At 37.7% G+C, this 21563-nt stretch overlaps 2 protein-coding genes across 5 annotated transcripts in view; one reads left to right on the top strand and one right to left on the bottom strand.

Annotated features, from left to right (window-relative positions):
* LOC126774253 (E3 ubiquitin-protein ligase TRIP12) overlaps nucleotides 1-19143 on the top strand; it is a 32931-nt gene extending 13788 nt beyond the window's left edge. For 2 of the 4 annotated variants that reach the window (XM_050495683.1, XM_050495692.1), the window contains exons 3-39: nucleotides 756-1696; nucleotides 2231-2341; nucleotides 3285-3376; nucleotides 4194-4292; nucleotides 5271-5376; nucleotides 5582-5658; nucleotides 5761-5857; nucleotides 6113-6334; nucleotides 6445-6635; nucleotides 7615-7803; nucleotides 7889-8037; nucleotides 8157-8292; nucleotides 8479-8643; nucleotides 8902-9076; nucleotides 9393-9614; nucleotides 9725-9903; nucleotides 9980-10183; nucleotides 10338-10470; nucleotides 10711-10792; nucleotides 10989-11158; nucleotides 11511-11676; nucleotides 11904-12102; nucleotides 12564-12772; nucleotides 13052-13244; nucleotides 13336-13433; nucleotides 13760-13873; nucleotides 14189-14313; nucleotides 14483-14635; nucleotides 14821-15038; nucleotides 15393-15484; nucleotides 15765-15990; nucleotides 16353-16811; nucleotides 17085-17273; nucleotides 17365-17533; nucleotides 17847-17963; nucleotides 18034-18213; nucleotides 18337-19143. In XM_050495683.1, the coding sequence (XP_050351640.1) occupies nucleotides 756-1696; nucleotides 2231-2341; nucleotides 3285-3376; nucleotides 4194-4292; nucleotides 5271-5376; nucleotides 5582-5658; nucleotides 5761-5857; nucleotides 6113-6334; nucleotides 6445-6635; nucleotides 7615-7803; nucleotides 7889-8037; nucleotides 8157-8292; nucleotides 8479-8643; nucleotides 8902-9076; nucleotides 9393-9614; nucleotides 9725-9903; nucleotides 9980-10183; nucleotides 10338-10470; nucleotides 10711-10792; nucleotides 10989-11158; nucleotides 11511-11676; nucleotides 11904-12102; nucleotides 12564-12772; nucleotides 13052-13244; nucleotides 13336-13433; nucleotides 13760-13873; nucleotides 14189-14313; nucleotides 14483-14635; nucleotides 14821-15038; nucleotides 15393-15484; nucleotides 15765-15990; nucleotides 16353-16811; nucleotides 17085-17273; nucleotides 17365-17533; nucleotides 17847-17963; nucleotides 18034-18213; nucleotides 18337-18533 (6844 nt within the window). In that variant the 3' untranslated portion in view covers nucleotides 18534-19143. The remainder of the gene's footprint in view (nucleotides 1-755; nucleotides 1697-2230; nucleotides 2342-3284; nucleotides 3377-4193; nucleotides 4293-5270; nucleotides 5377-5581; nucleotides 5659-5760; nucleotides 5858-6112; nucleotides 6335-6444; nucleotides 6636-7614; nucleotides 7804-7888; nucleotides 8038-8156; nucleotides 8293-8478; nucleotides 8644-8901; nucleotides 9077-9392; nucleotides 9615-9724; nucleotides 9904-9979; nucleotides 10184-10337; nucleotides 10471-10710; nucleotides 10793-10988; nucleotides 11159-11510; nucleotides 11677-11903; nucleotides 12103-12563; nucleotides 12773-13051; nucleotides 13245-13335; nucleotides 13434-13759; nucleotides 13874-14188; nucleotides 14314-14482; nucleotides 14636-14820; nucleotides 15039-15392; nucleotides 15485-15764; nucleotides 15991-16352; nucleotides 16812-17084; nucleotides 17274-17364; nucleotides 17534-17846; nucleotides 17964-18033; nucleotides 18214-18336) is intronic. The other 2 variants (XM_050495700.1, XM_050495706.1) reach the window with 2 other exon arrangements.
* On the bottom strand, nucleotides 19059-20946 carry LOC126774503 (transmembrane protein 256 homolog). Its single transcript, XM_050496069.1, has 3 exons — nucleotides 20682-20946; nucleotides 20299-20571; nucleotides 19059-19975 (listed from the first exon to the last, which is right to left on the bottom strand). The coding sequence occupies exons 1-3, from the start codon at nucleotides 20751-20753 to the stop codon at nucleotides 19832-19834; spliced, it is 489 nt and encodes a 162-aa protein (XP_050352026.1). The 5' UTR covers nucleotides 20754-20946; the 3' UTR covers nucleotides 19059-19831.
* Nucleotides 20947-21563: the final 617 nt, after the last annotated feature.

A 21563-nucleotide genomic window follows, 5' to 3' on the forward strand; every position in this document is an offset into this window, starting at 1 on the left:
ACCTTTTAATTCTTACTCACAGTAATTTGATGAGAAATAGTAATTAAAAAAATATTTTTTTAAACCATGAGCATAAATCTGTGAACTATGGTTATAAAAAATGCTTAATATAGCATAGCCCAGTCTAATAATATTAATTTAAGTTCATAGAACATTGAATGACAACAATTTTCAGAATTGGTCATAATATATTGATTTGGATATTCAATACTTATAGTTCCAAGTTTTGGTGCACCAAAACGGGAGAATATAATTATAATTAACTGTGGAATGCTTTGCCCGAGTCCATATTTCTTGATAGGTATAGGATAGGTACAATGTTGGTGTCTTTAAATCCAGGGTAAACAAGTTCCTTCTAGGTAGGTGCGCTACATCTTAGACTGGGACTATGCTTAAGATCAGGCAAGTCAACGGTCAAGTGCTTGCCTATTGTGGGTAAAAAAAAAAGAATAACATTCGAAAAGACCTACTCTATTTGACTTTCTATTTTGTTTTCTTTGTTAACAATGAAATAAATTTTCAAACATGGTGTAAATATGATACCATACCGATACCAATATTATACTAATGTTCTGTATATTAGATAATGATAAAGGGTATTCACAACATAATTAAACCATTAAGAAATTCAAAATGGCCAGGTATCAACTACATACATGTAAACACTACACAATTCAATTACAGACAAATAATATTGTAGTATAAGTTAACAGTATTGAATTTGTTTACGTTTAATCATTGTACGTCTGGTGCAGGTCTTCTCCTAGCAGGGTGGTGGGCGGTCGGTGGTTGCGTCAAGTGCGTAAAGCAAGCCGCAGTCGTCGCAGCAGACGTAACGCTACATCGCCTTTACCGCGCAACAGCCGACATTCTTCTGGTCGTAACTTCGACGCCGAGCCGCGGACGCAAGTGGAACTTCGCAGAAGTTCACGTCTCGTTAATACGTTACCGCGTTCAGACTATTCTCTCTCTGAACGCTGGTCTTACGGAACAGACGTTTACGAAACTCGCTACGATACCACAGATTACAAACACGGAGATACATCTAAGCCTTCAGGCAGTCCATCTAAACGCGGGCGGACGTCGTCGCATGACAGGAAAAAACAGAAAAGTCATAACACATCAAATACCAATACGAAAGACGAGTGTGTCGCATATTGCACACGCTCACGTACTGCTCTCAAATCGAGTGAGAGCGTTAGTGACCTGGTGCCGAACAATCTAAAAGCGAATTCAGTTTCCCGAAACACTTCAAATCAAAGCCCTGTAGAGGCCCCGTCTCAGCAACCACTACTGAATCAGACAGAGGGAGGCTTACTTCCTCTAGACGAAAGGGATTACGCATATTCACCGTTCAGCTCTTCGACTATCACAGAGCTTCTCGACTCTGACTACTCCGTCTACAGTCCTACAGCGAACCGTAGAAAGGGGAAAAAGAGGAAACGTTCGTCACATCGTTCGTTGTCACATAGAAAAAGCAATTGCTTTGTTGACTTAGAGGAGTGCAGGAAGAAATTTAAAATAGACTCGCACAAGGAGCTCGTGGAAACCAGTAAAAGCGACTCAACTGAAAGTCGAACCCCCGACTACGAACTTGAAAGAGGAGAAGCGTTTCCAGCACAAGCTTCCTGTACTTACCGACTGCGTAATCGAAACAATCTCGGACCACCAACCTCTACTGTTATTAGTGATACAGGTAACAACAGATTCACTTAACATGTTTCGTTCGTATCCTAGTACAAATATTTATTTTTTAATTTACTCACAATATACTGCCTGCCTGCCTGGATGAATTTTGATTACGCCGCCTACTACCTAGCTTCGAAACTATTCAGTGTTATCTCTATTCATTCACATAATCCAACGTAGCGGCAATACGACACGACTGAAGAGACATTAGGCACCGGTTTTATGGCTACATAACTATGGGCTAGTGAGAGTTTCTTGACATGAAAGAGCTCCCACACAACCTTTACTGGTCCAACCTGAAGTTAGAATCTGGTCTTCGTAATATGCAACCGTACAAGCCAGCCATCGTACCAACGAGGCAGTTAATTCATTAACTGACTCATAATTGACATATCGACACACACATTCCCGCACAAACACACACAAGCATTTTGTTACATTAAAATTGAAGCTTGCTATGTGGCTTATCAGAAATTCTTATCACCCATCAAGTGCACCCATTATTGTAGATAATATAAATAATAATTGTGTATTATTATAGCGAGTCCGTCAACAAGCGACGTGGTGCACACGCAGACAGCAGCAGAACGTAAGAGTTTCGCAGATTATAGAGGAAGGACCACAACTCCACCACCATTCAGGGATTTACAAGGTAACTACGTACAATGTATTTGGGGTGATTTAAAGAATTGCGTTGTCTTTTACGAATGTCAAATCAATGATGACAGAAAGAGATGTCAATGTTTAACTAAACATCCGCTTAACGCTTGTTTATATGTAAGGACATTATTGACTCTGCCCATATGGTTAATCACTTTTTGACATTTACCGTAGAACGTAACAAATCGAAATTACGTGAAAGTTAATTTTTAAATGCGTAATAAAATAAATATGTAAACTGCCAAATCTTATTTAATTATCTTATTTATGATTTCTTACATAGATTATAATACCGTAAGTAAAAAAAAATAGTACCTAAATATATACTTATATATTTTAAAAGAAAAAAGGTTTTAATTTGTGAGTTTTGTACAAAGAATTATTCAGAATTTAAATTTTTTATTATTATTTTTGATACAATAAATATGTATTTTAAGTAAAATTAACTGAAATAAAAAAAAAAATTATGTCCAAAACCAAAACATTGTTTTTGTATAGTCCTTTACACCATACTTAACTTCATGTTTTATTTCGATATTTTAAAACTTTCATAAAATGTTATGTACAAAAAGCGATGTGCCTTAATATTTATTAAGCTACACATATATGTGTATACATTCCTACATAATCGATACGACAAACTATAGAATACTATATTTTAATAATTTGCTGTGTCAAATTGATATTGTTTTTGTATTTAAATACAAAGAAACCGTCAACAAAACAAATTTTTTTTCTTCAAACAAGACTTTTTTATTCTTCTGCAAACTTAGTGTGTCATTAATCGAATCGATAATATTTTTAATATTACGTTGCCGCACTCACTAGTTTCATCTTTCAAAAATTGAATAACCAGATGGAAGGAGTATAACTAATTAATTATATAAGTAATTAACTTCTGCTATTTTTGTTAATAAAATTTATTTTGTCCTCAGAAGCTAGCTCGTCAAAGGACCACAATTCTGACAGCAAACTATTAATAGTACCCCGTGATCTTCCATATTTACGTCAAACTAACGCAAGAAGGGTATGTCGTGTTTTTAATCACTTATTCTTTAATATCACGTAATTTTAGTAGCGAGTTTTCAAATTCAATACACTCAATACAATCGGCGTATTGTCTATTATCGGTGCTGCAAATTTGTAAAAAAAGTAAAAGAATACTTTGTTTTTTGCTTACCTGCCTCTGAGCTGATGCTTAGAATAATTCTGAAAACTATGGAAATAGGATAGGTTCTGCCTTTTGTAGTAATCATTAATATATATGTTTCTTTTTTATGATAAAGGGTTTATTATTATTAACAATAATAATAATATCCTGGGACATTTTTCACACACGTCCATCTGATCCCAATTTAAGCTTGTACAGAGCTTGTATTATGGAAACCAGACAACTGATATACTACATATACTAGTTTTCTTTTGTAAATATATACTTATATAGATAATTACACCCAGACTCAGGACAAACAGACATGTTCCTGCACACAAATGTCTGTCCTGGGTGGGAATCGTACTCACAACCTTCGGCGTGAAAAGCAAGTATACCAAACGCGCCAACCGGCTCAAATATATTGAGTGAAAAATTGTTTGATTAATGACATTGTGAAGGACCACAGAAAATTGGAGTGCCATTATGTTGCCTCTGCGTTGTCCATTATTAGTGCTTAAGAAATGTAAAGAAAAAAGTGTAAAATATGTGGTCATATCTGCCTTTTGGAGGGGTTTTTAAATATCTTATTAAAACGAAAAAAAGCCAACGAGGACATGTTCAGTTTTTTTTACAAATTCGAACGCAGCGACGTAAGCTAACTTTTATTGACTGGATCAAATTATGTTTACAGAGTATCGCTGCTGCAACGGGTGCGACCCTGGGTGCTTGCTTGACGAGGGGGGCCAGCACTTCTCAGCGTCAGCGACAAGACACTGCCTCTAAAAGACAGGTAACACAATTATTACTTGCCTACATAGAAGAGAACTTTCTTAGTACCAGATGTCTTAAATTACTTGGTAGGAGGGCTTTGTGTATGCCCGTCCCGTTAGGTATCACCCACTCATCAGATATTCTACCACCAGCAATACTAAGTATTATTGTGTTACGGTTTGAAAGGTGAACTACACCACTACAGGCACAAGGGACATAACATTTTAGTTCTTAAAGTTGGTGGCGCATTGATGATGCAAGGAATGGTTAAAACCAATATTATTAATATTTAATCTGCCGCCATATATACATATAAATCTAAATTGCGTTATCAACTAGTAATTCCATCCATAAATTATAAATATTTTTTCTTACGATGCCAATGTCTATTGGCGGTGGTTTCCACTTGCGATCAGGTGCCATCAACTAATGCATTTATATATATAAATAAAAAGGTCATGAAAATTTACAGCTTAATTTCTTAAATACATATTTATTGTGTAATAAAACTTGTGAATATTTATTTCGTGTCGAAGAACCACAATTTTAAGCCTTCTTTTTAAAATTTGTAGGTATTTAGGATTGTTTTGTATTTTATTGATGAGTGGATACTACGTTTTTATATATTTACTTACTATTATTAACGTAAGACAATTATTTTCGATTTATTCACTTGCAGCGAATACACGATCCCGTTACTGAGTTCCATAGAATGTAACTATATTTATCACGCATGACAATCGTCCTTAATCTGGAACCATTAAGGAAGATGTCAAAAAATTAATAACCTAATGCCCAGGGTGATGCTATTCGCATTATTTTTCGTTATTTATGATTACAAATTATTCTAAATTTTTTAAATATTTATATGAGGATTAAATATAAATATTTAAATGAATATTACTTTTTATTAAGATGTTGGTTTTAGTTAATTTTTCGGAATGACGATAAAATTACTCGTGTTGTCTGAGCAAGCGGAAAGTGGTGTTGTGCGCAGGCGGGCGCGGGCGAGGAGGCGGCGAGCAGCGCGGGCGGCGCGCGGCGGGCGCGGGCGCGCGACATGCCGCAGCCGCACACGCCCTCCACGCGACGAGACAAGCGAGGTGAGCGCCCCGCACGGCACCGGCGGGTACTGGTGGGCTGCCGCAGACCCCGATGTCCTGAGTTCAAATCCCAGTTCGGATAAATGAAAATTTATTGGGTTTTTTGTCGAAAATTCTCAGTAGCAGTTCATTATTTTTTACCATATTTAAAAAATATATATAATTCACTTGACTGAATAACGCATGACCTATTATAAAACTGCAGCAGGCAAAGGCAGCCTGGGTTCCTGTGCTAGTACCGGTGGCGCATCCAGCCGCTCTCATTCACAACCTTTAACCACGGTATGAATACTTTTTTTCAACAAAAAATCTTATCACCATTGTATTGTAGAAATTGTAAATCTCAAATGTGACACGGTTTACATTTGTATAATATGCGTTTAGGGTGCCGTTGCATCCACATCGTCTACACCTCCGGTGCCAGCTTCCGCCGCTTCGATGCCTGACAACGCGTCTAACGATGCAAAGCCTAAGGGCAAAGGTAAGTCTAAATAAATTAAATATTGTATTAATGTCTCGTATTACCTTCAACGATTATTAGCAATACATTATCCGCCCTTATGGTGACAGAGGACCAGCGGTCCGAAGAAGGTTGCGTCAGGCAGGTGGCCGACCGTAAATGTCTGACAGAACATTTTCTTAAGCAACTATCACACTGCGGCGAACCCGATAAATAAAAATGAACGGTGGCTACGAGCTCATGTATAATTTGTAACAAAAATCGTCACTTTTAAAGCTTCATCATCAGCGGAGGAGTGCGCGGCGGGAGGTGCGGGGATCGCGGGCGCCGTTGCAGCTGCGGGTGCCAGTGCGGCGGCCGAGGAGTCCTCGTCCGAGGAGGGCGAGGTGGGCCGGCTGCAGGCGCTGCTGGAGGCCCGCGGACTGCCGCCGCATTTGCTAGGCGCGCTCGGCCCACGCATGCAGCACCTGCTGCATAGGACCGTCACTGCTAACTCAGGTGCGGTTTTATATATTATAATGCACAAATGTTGAACCACTGGTAATGATTTTTTTCATTTATACATAATAATAACTTAACGGTGATGACATGATGTTTATTATACACAGCCGCTTCAAAAGCTGCACAGCTTTTAGCTGGCTTGCAAGCCACCGGGGACGAGGGCCAGCAGCTGCAAGCCGTCATAGAAATGTGCCAGCTGTTGGTGATGGGTAACGAGGACACGCTGGCCGGCTTCCCGGTGCGCCAGGTGGTGCCCGCGCTCGTCAACTTGTTGGCCGCAGAACACAACTTTGACATGGTAAAAATTTTAATACATAAATATTGATTTAAAATAATACAAAGGCAGGCAAGCAAACGCAATGCATTGTTTTTTTTTATTTATTAGATTTCCCTACAATCACATACATGAAAGTGTAAGTAATTGTAGGGAATTATTTAAAACAAACTTATTATATATAGAGATTATAGATTATATATAAAAGTTTCATGTGCTTAATTTGTGATTATAATTCATCTCGTGCTTGACGGTGAAGGAAAACATCGTGAGGAAACCTGCATGTGTCTAATTTCACTGAAATTCTGCCACATGTGTATTCCACCAACCCGCATTGGAGCAGCGTGGTGTAATAAGCTCCAAACCTTCTCCTCAAAAAAAAAAAAAAAAGAGGTGCGGAGGCCTTTAGCCCAGCAGTGGAACATTCACAGGCTGTTACGGTATATATAGAGATTACTTAAAAGTTACAAGTGATGAAAAAATTGAAAACAGTGCAAAACAAAAATATAAGCTTAAATAAAGGAAGAAATAAAAAAATACATAAAAAGTGATGATACTCTTAAGTATGTATCTTTCAAGTTCATAACAACACACTTTATTATTACAACACAGTCATTTAACGAAGATAGTTTTATTAATATATTTACAGCCTCAGTTACACTGTTCAGCCACTGATTAATCAAATAATATTGCATCTTCTTTTGAATGTCACCACAATGTAAAGTTTCCACAGATCAGCTTCTTTGCTTTTGGTGCTTTAAATATACTAATTACTATGCTGTTTTATTTTGGTGTACATATTTAGACATACAATTAGTGTGACTGCGAGAATACTATATATATTTTTATGGTGAAAATGAATATTTTGATGTGTACTATAAATACAACTCTTTATTTATTTATAATAACAGAATAAATAGTATGTAAAGAAATCCTGTTTTTAATTTTTTTAAACAATTAATACTTAAATTATATATACATACTGTTGACGCATCCGTCACAGATGAACCATGCGTGTCGTGCGCTCACATATATGCTGGAGGCGTTGCCGCGCAGCAGCGGTGCCGTGGCGCTGGCCGTGCCCGCCTTCCTCGACAAGCTGCAGGCCATCACCTGCATGGACGTCGCCGAGCAGAGCCTCACGGCGCTCGATATGTTGTCTCGCAGGCACTCCAAAGCCATACTGCAAGCGGTGAGTTGTCTGTCCTTATCGTTGAATTGGTTTAAGGCGTCATGGTATTATTTACGTACTAAACATGAACATTTCTTTTTGACAGAGAGGCGTGTCCGCCTGCTTGACTTATCTAGACTTTTTCTCGATTAACGCCCAACGTGCAGCACTTTCGATTACGGCCAACTGCTGTCAGAATCTCACCCCAGATGAGTTCCATCTTGTTAGGGACTCCTTGCAATTACTTGCTAATAGGTAAGTTACTTTTGTTATAAATTTCAATTATTATCCTTTTTAAATATGTATATTGTAGTATGAAGCAATCGTAGTTTTAAATAAAATATTGTATGTATAAATTATTTATTTCCTTTCAGACTTACTATACAAGACAAAAAATCAGTGGAATGCGTGTGCCTCGCCTTTTCACGACTTGTCGACAGCTTTCAGCATGACCCTGCTAGACTACAAGAAATTGCCACACCGGAGTTACTTACGAATTTGCAACAACTTGTAAGTCTATTACATAACTTACATTGTTATTTTAAAGTCAGCAATGTCAAAATACATACGTACAAGTAAAATCAATTTTATTAAATGTGAAAATGTATTTTAAAAAATATAACATAGTTAGAACCTCAACATACAACAAATACAGATGAATGTTTCAAATTGTAATCCTTTGACGTTTGTAATCAGCTGGTAGTGCAGCCTCCGTTGATTTCGGGCGGCACGTTCATCACTGTGCTGCGGCTGCTGTGGGTGATGTGCGCGGCGTGCCCGCAGCTCGCGCTGGCGCTGCATCAGCGCTCGATCGCCGACACACTCCTGTGTCTGCTCACCGGCTCCACTCTGCACCAGGAGGTGATAACTTGCTATTATTGTGTATCTTAAATATTTGTGTTAGAACTCCTTTTGTTTGACTTAAGGCTATTTTCAATCATATAAAAAATAATAATGTTAATAAAATATAATATTTATTAAAAATATTATTGTTTTTAATACTTATAATAAATATTAAATAATCACTTTACAAGTGACCGTGTTTCGAATAGTGTACTATACACGTATATTATGTGCAAACGAATTAAATGTAAACATTAATAAATACAAATCTTTCAGCAAGTGGAATTGTTACCACGTCTTCCACAAGAACTTTACGAGATCACTTGTCTAATCGGCGAACTAATGCCTCGCCTTCCCATCGACGGCATTTTCGCGGTGGATGCGCACCTCGACCGACCCTGGTCCGCGCCCGCCGACCGCTCGGCGCAATGGCAGTGGAGAGACGACAGGGGTAATAAATTAGTATATATTACTTTAAAATAACACTCAAAAAAGAACATGAGTGTGCACATTATTTTTTCACATTTTTTTTATATTTTAAACACATTTGGCATTTACAACTTCATGTTGTAACATAATATTGCAATTAAGGGTCAAATATTCACCATCTTCTTCTAGGTGTCTTTTATATAAGTGACAATTTCATCGCAACAGTTATTGCGCAACGAGGGAAACTAAACCTGGTTTTATTCGTCGTAATATCACAGACGAGACGAGTAACATCATTACCGTCATTATATTTTCATTAGTCACACAAAACTTTATAGGCGTATGGAGGTCGTACTCATGGGCAGAATGTCGTGCGCTAGAGGCGGGCGCGGTAGCGGGAGAGGAGGAGGTGTGCCTGAGCACGCTGGGCCGCTCGTACACCGTGGACCTGACGGCCATGCAGCAGCTAAACGACCACACCGGCACGGCGCGCTCCGTGCAGCGCGTGGCGCCGACGCCGCACCCCAGCGACCCCGCCGCGCCCGGCTGCGCCGCGCCCGGTGAGTCTCTTGCCACTCGAAAGCAGCTAGCGTTACTTGCTCGGTGGTTGCCCTAATTTGGACTTTATACTATCATTTTGTATTTTTATGACATGACACATGTATTTTAGACCCGCGCATTGCGATGGTTCGGTGTAACCCTTCCCTGGTGCGTGCTCTGCTCGGTGTTCTTCACGAGGTGTACTGGAGCTCGGCCGGGCCCGCTTTACGTGCACAGGCACTGAAGGCTATTCTACGAGCGGTATACTACGCCGATGCGCCTTTGCTTAGACAAGTACTCAAGACTCAGGCAAGATATTTCTTAATTTTTTTCGTATAATACGTACTAAAAAGTAATATACGCTAAAGAAATAATCTATTCTCAGGTGATTTCGTCCCACATCGCAGGCATGATGGCTTCGAGTGACTTACGTATTGTCGTCGGTTCTTTGCAACTCGCCGAAATATTGATGCAGCGACTGCCTGAAGAAATGGGTGTTCAGTTCCGTCGTGAGGGCGTGCTTCACCAGGTGGCGCAGCTCTCCGAGCGTGCCCCTGGGGCGCCTGCAACGCGCCAGACCAAACTGAAAGTAAGAAGTCATGAGCATGGCATAGTATATTTGTATTCTCTACTATAATACTATATATATATTTATATATAGTATAATTTAAGTTATTTTGTATATATAATAAATCACGTAATAAAAATACTGTCATTGGTAATATATTTTTTTATTTATTTAGGGCCCAAGTGGAACAAACCTGCGTTCAAGCGGAGGTTCTTCCCCTCCTGCATCTACATCGGCCTCTTCCTTGGACCATCACAACTTATCATTGGGATTTTCTGCTTCTGGATCATTTATTGCTAGTTCGTTATGTAAGTGTATTTTTTACATTCCCTCTTACATTACAATATATGATATACAATATATGATATTATATAAGGTTGGTATGGGAATTAAAAGGCTATCCATATTCTTCGCTTCATCACTTTGACTGAGAATTGATTGATGGAGTTTGCTTTTAATTATATATGTGACAAATTATTACAATTTTGTAAAAACTCTAATTGTTTTAATATTCTTTTTTCTTATAACAATTTGACTACTGTTTACAGTGGCTGGAAATGACAGTGGCAGCTCAGAAGCTGGACCGGCTACTTCGGCGTCGACACATCAACAGACAACTACAGTACAGAGGTTCTTTTTAATGTTACATATTTTGTTCTTTAGTTGATATATTTATGAATACCTCGAGTTACAGTAAATGATTCGGCATGATGTTAAAATGCCATGTATATACAAGACTATTATTTTGTATATTATATATATTTAATGCAGGAAAAATTCAAATTTTTATAATTTGTGACCATTTCCCTATTTCTGTTCTTATCAGATCGGGCAGTCCACTGCAGCTGGCAGAGATGCTGAAGCGTAAACGCGCGGTGAAGCGTTCAGGCGGCGCGCGCCAACAGCGCGGGCGCCGCGAAGAAGCGCCGCCGCACGCGCACGCGCTGCCCGTGGCCGCTCCCGCCGCCACGGCCGCCACCACCGTTACGGCACACTGTTCGTTTATTTTTATTATTTACCCGACACTAGTAACTTTGTCAGCAATAGTCACTTGAAATAAATAACATTAGTGACAATTAACAGTAAATAAATATCTACAATATATCTAGTAAATAAATACAATATTAAACATTTTAATGTTTTTTACGATTCTTGTAAAAATATATGAGTTATCTTTTTGGATATTCTAAATTAATTAATAATTATGAAAGATCATGCTACAGACATGATGATTATGTCGCATTATCTGGAACGACAGCGTTTCGTTGTTTTTTTTTCGGTAAGAAGAAGAAACGTTGCATATATTATATCATTGTGTATTTGATTAATGAGTGCAATGTGTCCTCAGCGTCGACAGTAGTATCCGCGCGTTCTGGCGCACGCGCAGGCGCGTCGAAGACGTCGTCGTTCCTGTCGTCGCTGAACCCGTCGCGCTGGGGCCGCGCTCCGCACGCGCACAAGGACGCCGCACTGCTCGCCGCGCCACACGCAGCTAATCTCACCGTGCAGAACAAGTAACTGTTCCTAACGCTTTTATAGATTGTTTTATTTGTTGCGCTTTACTTATCATGACTTCAATTTAATGTTATTAAATAAATAAACATACCAATAATATATATATATATACAATGGGTAAACATAAATCTATTCAAACTATAAGTTATCATGATATGAAAGTCGAATACAATTATGGTTGTTGCGTAGAGATACATCTACAAGTACGATTTTATCGGTTTATTAGAGAGAAAGTTCGCGAGTGGGTCTCGTGGCGCGCAGCACGTCTACAACGCGACTGGGGAGCGTTGGGTGGAGGTGCAGGCGCACTCGAGCAGCTGGCAGCGTTGGCGGCTGCACTGCCTACTCGTGCACCATCGCACCAGCGCGCTGCACTGCAGCACTTGCGCGACACACTGCTCAACCATGACGTATCACCATTCGAAGTAATTGATAAGTTTTCAACTACAAATCTGAGTATTTTTCAATTTTTGCTAATATTATGAATGTAAGCTTTCACGTCTCAACTTTTCAATTAATCATCATGCAACTGATCCTCTTATAATGTGTATTTTACGTACGTTTGTAACTATAGGTAGTACGTATTTTTAGACATCTGCTGATATTTTTCATTTATCCAAAATTGTACAGGATAAGTATTAAAGGTGCTTTTAAGTTTTTATTAGTTTAGTTTGGCCTTAATTATGCCAGTGTCTTACAACATCTGACTACAATTATAAATTATTATATGAACAAGTGGTAGCGATAATTATAAGAAACATATTATCTTTCTCCCGGATTATGTTTAATAGTTTAATAAATTTGAATTGGTTATGAATTAATATTTTGGATTTAAATCGGGTTGAAATTGGTTTATATATGTATAAGTTATAAATTTACTTTCCAGGTGAATCATTCCGGTGTGCTTGGTGCATTACTACAATTTTTGACTGGTACTGGTCCGGAGCCGGAAGCGACTAACAGTGGCGCCGCCGGAACAGACACTGATCGTGAGGCAGAGCACGATGACCGCGACTCACCTGAGCAAATGGCTACATGCGAGGAACGTCTCAGACTTTTCTTACATGTGTTTGCCGACATGCCACTTGCCCCCGAGTAAGTTTGTCTTATGTATCGACTATTGTAATCGAAGAAGGAGTAAAGATGAAGAAACCTCTACATAATTTATGTGATTTGCTGATAGCTCTGCTTTATTATGCACACTGCAAACAGTTTTTGATTAATATATATTTATTTATAATACAAAACTCTTTCACCTATTTTAGTATAATCAACTTTGTTTTTACTCCTCTTGTGGTTGGAGTTGACTATAAAAGAACATAGTCTCTTTATAGGGACATATGAAATGTATTTAATGTGACTTGAATTTTGTAGCGACAAGGAATGGAATGAAAAGGCAAGCCTGATGGGCGTGCAGGCGAGCAGCAGCGCGGGCGCTCTGTCGGGGCTCGTGAGTAAAGTGAATGCGTGCGTATCGCACCTGGAACAGTTCCCTGTGCGCGTGCACGATCTGCCCGCGCGGCCAGCGACATCCGCGCTCAAATTCTTCAATACACATCAGCTCATGGTAAGCACGCTGATACTATTTATACCTTCATTCATATAACAAAGATAGTAATGTCTTAGATAATAGGCTTTAATAACAATAATATTTTCAGTGTGATCTCAAGCGTCATCCAACTTGCACCAACTTAAAACAATGGAAAGGAGGTGTAGTCAGGATAGATCCATTGGCTTTAGTGCAAGCCATAGAGCGGTAAGTTTTTGCTATGCATAATTTTCAGCTGCACTTTTCGTATTTGACTGATAAGTGACAGACTGACTTTTACCTTATGAAAAAACAATAAATATGTCACCACAGAGCAAAACTACTTTTTATAGTTTGATTTGATGTTATAATTTCACACAGGAAAGTAAAAATTTATGAGAACGCATGCTATGCAGCAATAAAATTTAATGTCCGGACAAGTTTTTCATATCAAAAGCAAAATTATATATATTTAAATTTCGATGGATGGATGGATTTTCATTTTCTAGATCAATATTTTATGTCACATTTACAAAAAAAAACTGACTTGACAGATACCTGGCGCAGCGCGGCTATGCGCGACGTGCGGGTGCGCAGTCGGACGACGAGCCCGCTTCGGACGACGACGTAGACGACGCGCTCGCCACGCCGCCCCACCACCCTACGGAGTCAGTATTGCTAATATAGACTAACTTACTACATGTTTCATTTCTAGTATTTGTTTACACAAAAGGGAGTCGTATTTTAAATTTGAATATTATTAATCATATCAAAAATCTGCATAGTTTATTTAAAGGAGACATGTCAGATTGTATGTATGAATGCGACGGAAAGCTTTATTATTATTATTATTACCTTATATTCGAGAAGAGTATGTTTTATCATTATGTATAAATTTTTAATATGTTTTAAGAACCTAGATCTAAGAATAACATAAGATGACAGAATGTTTCTCAGGTATTTGATACTTTTTTTATTTACAGTACCGACCACAAGTTGGAATTCCTGATCGGAGACACGGTGTTGCCATACAATATGACCGTTTACCAAGCTGTGCGACAATTTGGAGAACAAACTGACGCTGACACTGACACAGAGACGCCGTTAGGTATGGATATATATTGAAAATAGTACATATATATATGTATAATATTGTACTTTATATACAGCATATATTGATTGCGTAGAATATAAATATAATGAATTATTCATCAGTAGTCTGTACTAATTCTTTATTTAGACTTAACAATACTAATAATATATTAATGCATCGGCAGCGAACGCGGGTATCTGGGTTTTGACACACACGATCTACTATCGCGCGGTAGAGGCGGGCGACCCACCGCGCACAGATGCCACAGCTTCACGCAAGGGCAAGGGGCAGCCTACGAAGCTGTCCTCCAGACGAAAACCCGATTTGCTTTGGAATGGTAAGTTTGTTAGTTTGCTTCGGTCATGTTAAATATTTAAATCCTTTAATTTAATAAATTGTTTTAAAATAAAATAATATAAACAGAGGACTATTATTTTTATCAAATTAAAAGTCAACCTCCAGTATGCGGCATGTGTATTCGGTAATGAGATATCGTAATAGTTCGTGATGTGATGCATGTAGAGGGTATAGTCCCGGCGCGTGCGTCGCCGTTGGTGATGACCCTGCGCACGCCGCTGTGGGGCGAGGGCGGGGCGGAGGTGCGCGATGCAGCGCTGCCAGCGCTGAGCCTGCTGCGCGCACTGCACGCGTTGTCGCGGCACTGGCACACGCTATACCGCGCCGCCTGTCTGCCCGACCATCGTCCGCTCGTGCCCAATGTGGACTTCATTAATGCTAAGGTACCGTGTTCCATTGATTATTATATGTATAGAAATAAAACTATTTCATTGGAACTGCCTTATATATCTAATGGTTAGCTTATATAGCTGCAGATTCTACAGTCGTCCCGATCGGTTATAAATAGTTATGGGTTTTTCCGTCTACCAATTCTCAAGAGCAGTTCCTAGTTTGAAAGTTGACAGTGTACACATTCTCGTGTATCGTAAAGCCGTTGGTCCTGCACTCGAACCAGATTTGGTTGGTAGACAATTCTAAGATACCGACTAGGACTAGTCAAGGTGTACTTTTACTACAACTAATATTTCCTCTTAATATATTATCATATAAAATAATGTAAAAAAACTTATTTACAGCTTGCCGCAAAAGCTAACCGACAACTTCAGGATCCGTTGGTTATCATGACAGGAAATCTGCCGCCTTGGCTGAAAAAGATAGCTTATGCTTGGTAAGATCTCATTAACTATATAATGCTATTGAATAAATTAGATTTATTATTGCAATGCCAGTTTAGGGCATTGTCAGCATAGTGGGTTGTTATAACGAAAGGACACAACACCCACTTAGTTTTGAAAACTTCATTCGGAATACTACTACTACGGAACTATAATTTATAAATCAACACATAACCCATAGCACATACGCTATACAATGCAACATGGAAACCTTGATATTTTTTCAATAAAGTACTAATTCGATAATATCCTAAATGACATGAACGTCCCTAGCCCGTTCGTGTTTCCGTTCGAGTGCCGACACCTGCTGTTCTACGTGGTGTCGTTCGACCGCGACCGCGCGCTGCAGCGGCTGCTGGAGGCGGGCGGGGAGCGCGCGGCGGCGGGCGCGGACGCGGAGCGCGTGGCGCCGCGCCTCGACCGGCGCAAGCGCACCGTGCAGCGCCACAGCGTGCTGCGCCAGGCCGAGCACGTCATGCACGAGTTCGCGCACTCGAAGGTACCTCTCTAGTGAAATTATTTTACTCGTTTCAATATTATGACGCTTATAATAGGTTCTTGTTGTTAAAAGACAAATATTTTGGCGTTATGTATTTTACGGACTATTTTAAGTCGAAAAACGTTACGAATTTTGTAAATCAGTAGCGATGTTATTTCATGGTAAATTACACACTAATTTAATAGAAAGTACGCGTACATTTCGGATCGTTAGTAACGAACTCGTTTACGTATAAGTACAGCAGAATAATATTATATATTTGTATGATAATAATAATAATACATATCGAAGATCCAAATCTTTTAATGAAAAGTGCACAAATCTTATTTCTTCTACAAATTAATTTTTATTTTGCATTTCAGGCTTTACTAGAAATTCAATACGAAAACGAAGTGGGTACAGGTCTTGGGCCTACCCTCGAGTTTTACGCTCTAGTGTCGCAAGAACTACAGCGTGCAGATCTCGATCTATGGCACGGCAGTGAAAACTTTAAACAGAAACCCACCTCATTTGGCGGGGAAATTGTTAAAAGTCAGCCGCCAGTTGTGACGGATCGATCATCAGATGCCGCCACGAGGCTAGCGTCCTCAGTGCGGGACGCTTTAAATCTTGACGAAGAAAGATCTCCAGAGCCCTCGGATCTGGAGAAGGAGACGTTGATACCTTCCCCTGCACCCGACGCCACCTACGTAAATTGGCCCTGCGGCCTATTCCCTCAGGCCATCGGCCGTAACGCTCGTCCATCGCATCTATCAAGAGTCAAAGCCAAATTCCGATTCCTTGGGAAATTTATGGCTAAAGCTGTTATGGATTCCAGAATGGTGAAAAATTTGATAAATTAATAAATATAAGAGTTTGTATAAGAGTTGTAAAAGGTAGATTCTTCTTAGCAAAATGAAGTCATTTTTAGGATTTTTATAATATATATACTTATTAAGTTAATTTTAGAATACAATAATTGATTATTTAAGGTAATAACATAACAATAATGATTTGATTTCGTAATATTCTTTCATGAACTTTTATATATTTAAATTCAATTAATAAAATTATAAAATTTTTAATCAATTTTACTACGATATGTTTATATAAAGGTGGACATTCCGCTATCGGTAAGCATGTACCGATGGGTTGTGAGCGAGCAGACATGGCTCGGCTTAAGCGATGTGCGACATGTAGCGCCGGAGTTGTGGCGCTCGCTGTGTCGTCTACGCCGTGTGGCCGACCGCGCACAGACGCTCGCCGCCGACACAAGACACACACCTGAACAGCGCAGTCAGATGGTTATTTGTGTTTGTTATTATAATGACATTTAAAATTAAATCGAGTACATCCTGTATTTACTACATTATAATTTTATGTTCAATTTGTTAGATAAATGCCCTAGAACTAGACGGATGTCCTATCGAGGAGTTGGGTCTCGACTTTATACTACCTGGCGACGGATGCACCGAACTTCGGCGTGGCGGCAGCGATCTGCCCGTTACCGCTCACAACTTACACGAATATATTGCCCTCGTCACACACTGGTTACTTTATGAAGGTAATACTAATTGCTGCTCAATTACTTGATTTCCTTATATTGCTTGATTTCAAATAAGACCTATAAAAAGTTATTGGATTTTTCTATAAAGAAAATATTCACAGTGCAAATCCATAGTTTGAAAGTTGGCAGTGTGTACAATACCGTGCCTTATGTACATCGAAGAGGAGGACATCAAACAATCATCATGACTTATTGCTATTGATTTTTTAACTTAATTATATAATTACTCACAATAGTAATAGTATATACTATAATTTATTAGTTTGTATTGTGAGTAAGAACGAATAGTAAAAATATTATCTGTAAACAGGAGTAACCAAGCAGATGGAAGCTTTCAAGGAAGGATTTGAATCAGTATTCCCATTAAACAATTTAAAAATATTTTATCCCGAAGAGTTAGAACAAGTGTTCTGTGGAAGCCCATCAGGTAAATATGATTTCTTCACCTAATGTTTTTATTGATTATAAAAACTTTTCTCAATATATTTTATTTAAAGGTGGTCGTGAACAAAGATGGGATCCTCGAATGCTTGCCGATTGTATTCGGCCGGATCATGGTTATAACGCAGAATCGCGTGCAATCCGCATGCTAATAGACATTCTCGCCTCGTACAATCGTGAGGAACAACGACTTTTCTTGCAATTTGTTACTGGAAGTCCACGTCTACCGACTGGGGGTATGATATTTGATTATAATTTTTACGTTTATATTACCCACATCAAGTCAACTAAAAATATATCTTTGCTAATTTTAATATTGACATCATTTTCATTAGCATATATAATTATGTTTGTTGCAGGCTTTAAAGCTCTGAACCCACCATTGACAGTGGTGCGCAAGTCCCTCGAGTCCTCTCTCGACCCTGATGAGTATTTGCCGTCAGTGATGACTTGTGTCAACTACCTTAAGTTGCCGGATTATAGCAGCGCTGAGGTCATGCGCGCCAAGTTACGTCTCGCTGCATCTGAAGGGCAGCATTCCTTCCACCTGTCGTGAATCATTCGTTCCTCACTTTTGCTGTGCGCTCGACCCTTAACTAATCCTTGTATACATGTGTGAATGCGGTTAGTGATATAGTTAACAATTTCGTTGTAATAGCGGTGCGCAAGCTCCGAATGACTGTCGTTTATGTGCAATCAGAGTGTTTTATTTTCCTATGTGACAGACACTAAAAGTGCTGTGTTCTATAAATTTGTTTTCTTTTTGTTTTTTTAAGATTACAGAGATATGTTAATAATTATATTTTATGTTAATTTAATGTGATAGCTTTGTATATTTCTTTATTTAGATAAAAACTCAATATGGTAGTTTATGGTGTGTGAAATGAACTGTCCTCAAATACAGATTTATGACACTATCCATCCAGTCTCTTATAATAGAGGATTAAATTCTCCACCACTTATATTATATCAATATATTTTACTACATAAGTTACATTAAGAAGGACCATTAAGCCTCCTTCGAGAGCCCATATGCGTTAAAATAGCATTTAATACCAAACCATGTATGTTTTGATTAAAATTAAGATCATAAATGTGTAAAGAGAAAGTGCAAAATTTAATATGTAACAATTTCAATAAAACCATGTAAACAATATTGATCCAAATATTTGTTTTTTTTTTTCATATCATTCACTTCAAAATGTTATATTGGTAGACTTGATATTAATAGAAGCATGGCATCCACCCAATATTCACATTCAATCTGTTAAAGAGAGGCAAATTTCTGTTTCAAATGTAAAAAACTTATTTTTTTTTCGAAACATATAATTAATAAACATTTTGTCTAACAATAATCCAAGTATTTCTTATTTATATTTAAACAAAAACCATGACACACAAATTAAACTAATGAAATAAATAATTCTGTAATATTTACAAGAAATTATACTATTAATATGAATAATTACAAATTGATTACTAGTTTAGATATTTGACAATATAATGTAATATTTCTTAGTGTTATCAAATTATCATAAAAAAAGATAACGCCAATTTATATTGGATATTTTATGGATATACTTGGAATCAGTTTACTCTCACAAACAAATATTACATTTATCATAAACAAAGTTGAATTTTATCTAAATTTAATAAAGAGCTTTTCAAAACTTGTGTAGTATGTCTGATAGATAAATTCCTAAAACTTTTATAATGGACTACTGTATTTGTTGTATGTTTTATCTATCACAAAAGTTAATAACAAAGATATTACAGAATTATTGGAATGACTAATTTACACCTTTCACCTATACGACATACATTTTTGCTACAATGTCAATACACAAATCCAATTTAAATTACCATTGCAATCCACCCCAGAATGAGACAAGAACCACCAATTGGAGTAAGACGACGTAGTGCTCGTTCACCAGTGAAGGCATGGTAGTAACATGTTCCACAGAAGAGCCCCATTCCAGTAATAAAGAATGCACCAGCCTGTAAAAATATGAGATAACACATAGATTATTTAATTCATCCCTTTGCCATTTAAACCAGTAAAAAGCAAGAGCTTTATATCTTTTATTTTTCTACTGCTACATAATACAGATTTGGTTACTTAAAAACACAAGAATAAATAAAACCTGTATAATATAGACATGTTTTTTAAATCCAGGGCTAGTTTAGTAAATGAATTAGATATTTGGGTGAATAACATCAATAATTAGGTAGAATCTTGTTCTGTTATTATTTAAAAAAAAATGATATTACATTTTAGTAACAACCAAATGTCTATTGTACATTATACAGTGAAAACTCACAATGTATGGTCTTCTGCAAAGAGGCACTGTCATCAGAGCCAGTGTGTGGAGAAAATGAAATCTGTTTGCAGTTTCAAATATTTTCTTAAGGTCTTCTTTTGTTTCCGTTTCTGGAAAAGTGCGGTGAGCGCCCATTGCTCCCAGAATAACGGCAGAAGCACCACTTAAGCCAGCTAGCCTCACAAAGGGGCCGGCTTCTCGCGCTAATTCCCATAGTGGCATTTTGATTATTATGGGTGGAGGAGAGATATCAGATTTGGTTTTCAACACGCCCTGTGAATTTAACAAACGTTAATATATTTTCAAATATGTTAAAATATTTCTAGTTATTACGGTTTAGTAAAGACGATTCGCAGATAATTTGTATTAAGCCCGAAACTTACTATATTGCGCAAAACATTCATAGCTCCTTCCGTCACCGTATTAATCATAAGTGTATCGATGAGATTAACCATACCTTTTATTGTATTGATTTATTTTAACAGAATGACAGTAAATAATAAATTCTAAAAGTGAAATTACGTCAGGTATTATATTTATATATTTTTTTTTATCAAAAACTTTGCACTTTATCACTGTTCAGAGTTGAGATATAATAAATTATGATAAAATTACAATTTAAGTTATTTAAGCTTTTTGGTTTAAGCTGTCAGTTGTCTCACATTGTCAAAGTCATCAAATCATCTATAAAAAAAAACAATCACTGATGTTTGTTGGCACAGACTTCGAAGTTTTCATCCTGATAAATTAATAACAAATCTTTATATTAACTGTTATAAAATGGTAAAAAAAGTTAAAAAAAATGAATCGTATCAAAATGTTACTAGGGAAGGAAGTCTATAAAAAAACGCAAAATTACAATTATAAGATTTATAGCAGCTTCCCGACGAACGACAAAAAAAGTTAATACTGTAATGTAGCCATATATTAATCGACAAAAATAAACAGTTTACCTTTTTTTAATACTCGACTACGATTCCAAAAGACCAGACCATTATTATTATGTATACAATAATAATAATACAATAAAGCTGAAGAGTTTGCTTGTTTAAACGCGCTAATGCTGGTTCGAATTGAATATCAGTATTGGATATCTCATACCTTAAGGAAGGCTATTGGCTATATGACATTACGCTACAAGAAGTGGAGCATCAATAAAAAATGTTGCAAAAACGGGAAAAATTATTCCGTTTGGTGCACTGCGTAAACGGTTAAAGTTACGTAACAATCATGTATGACGGAATTGTTTTCTAAAAAGTTCTAAA

The sequence above is a fragment of the Nymphalis io genome, chromosome 2 (genome assembly GCF_905147045.1).
Source record: "Nymphalis io chromosome 2, ilAglIoxx1.1, whole genome shotgun sequence".
NCBI classification, from domain to species: Eukaryota; Metazoa; Arthropoda; class Insecta; order Lepidoptera; family Nymphalidae; genus Nymphalis; species Nymphalis io.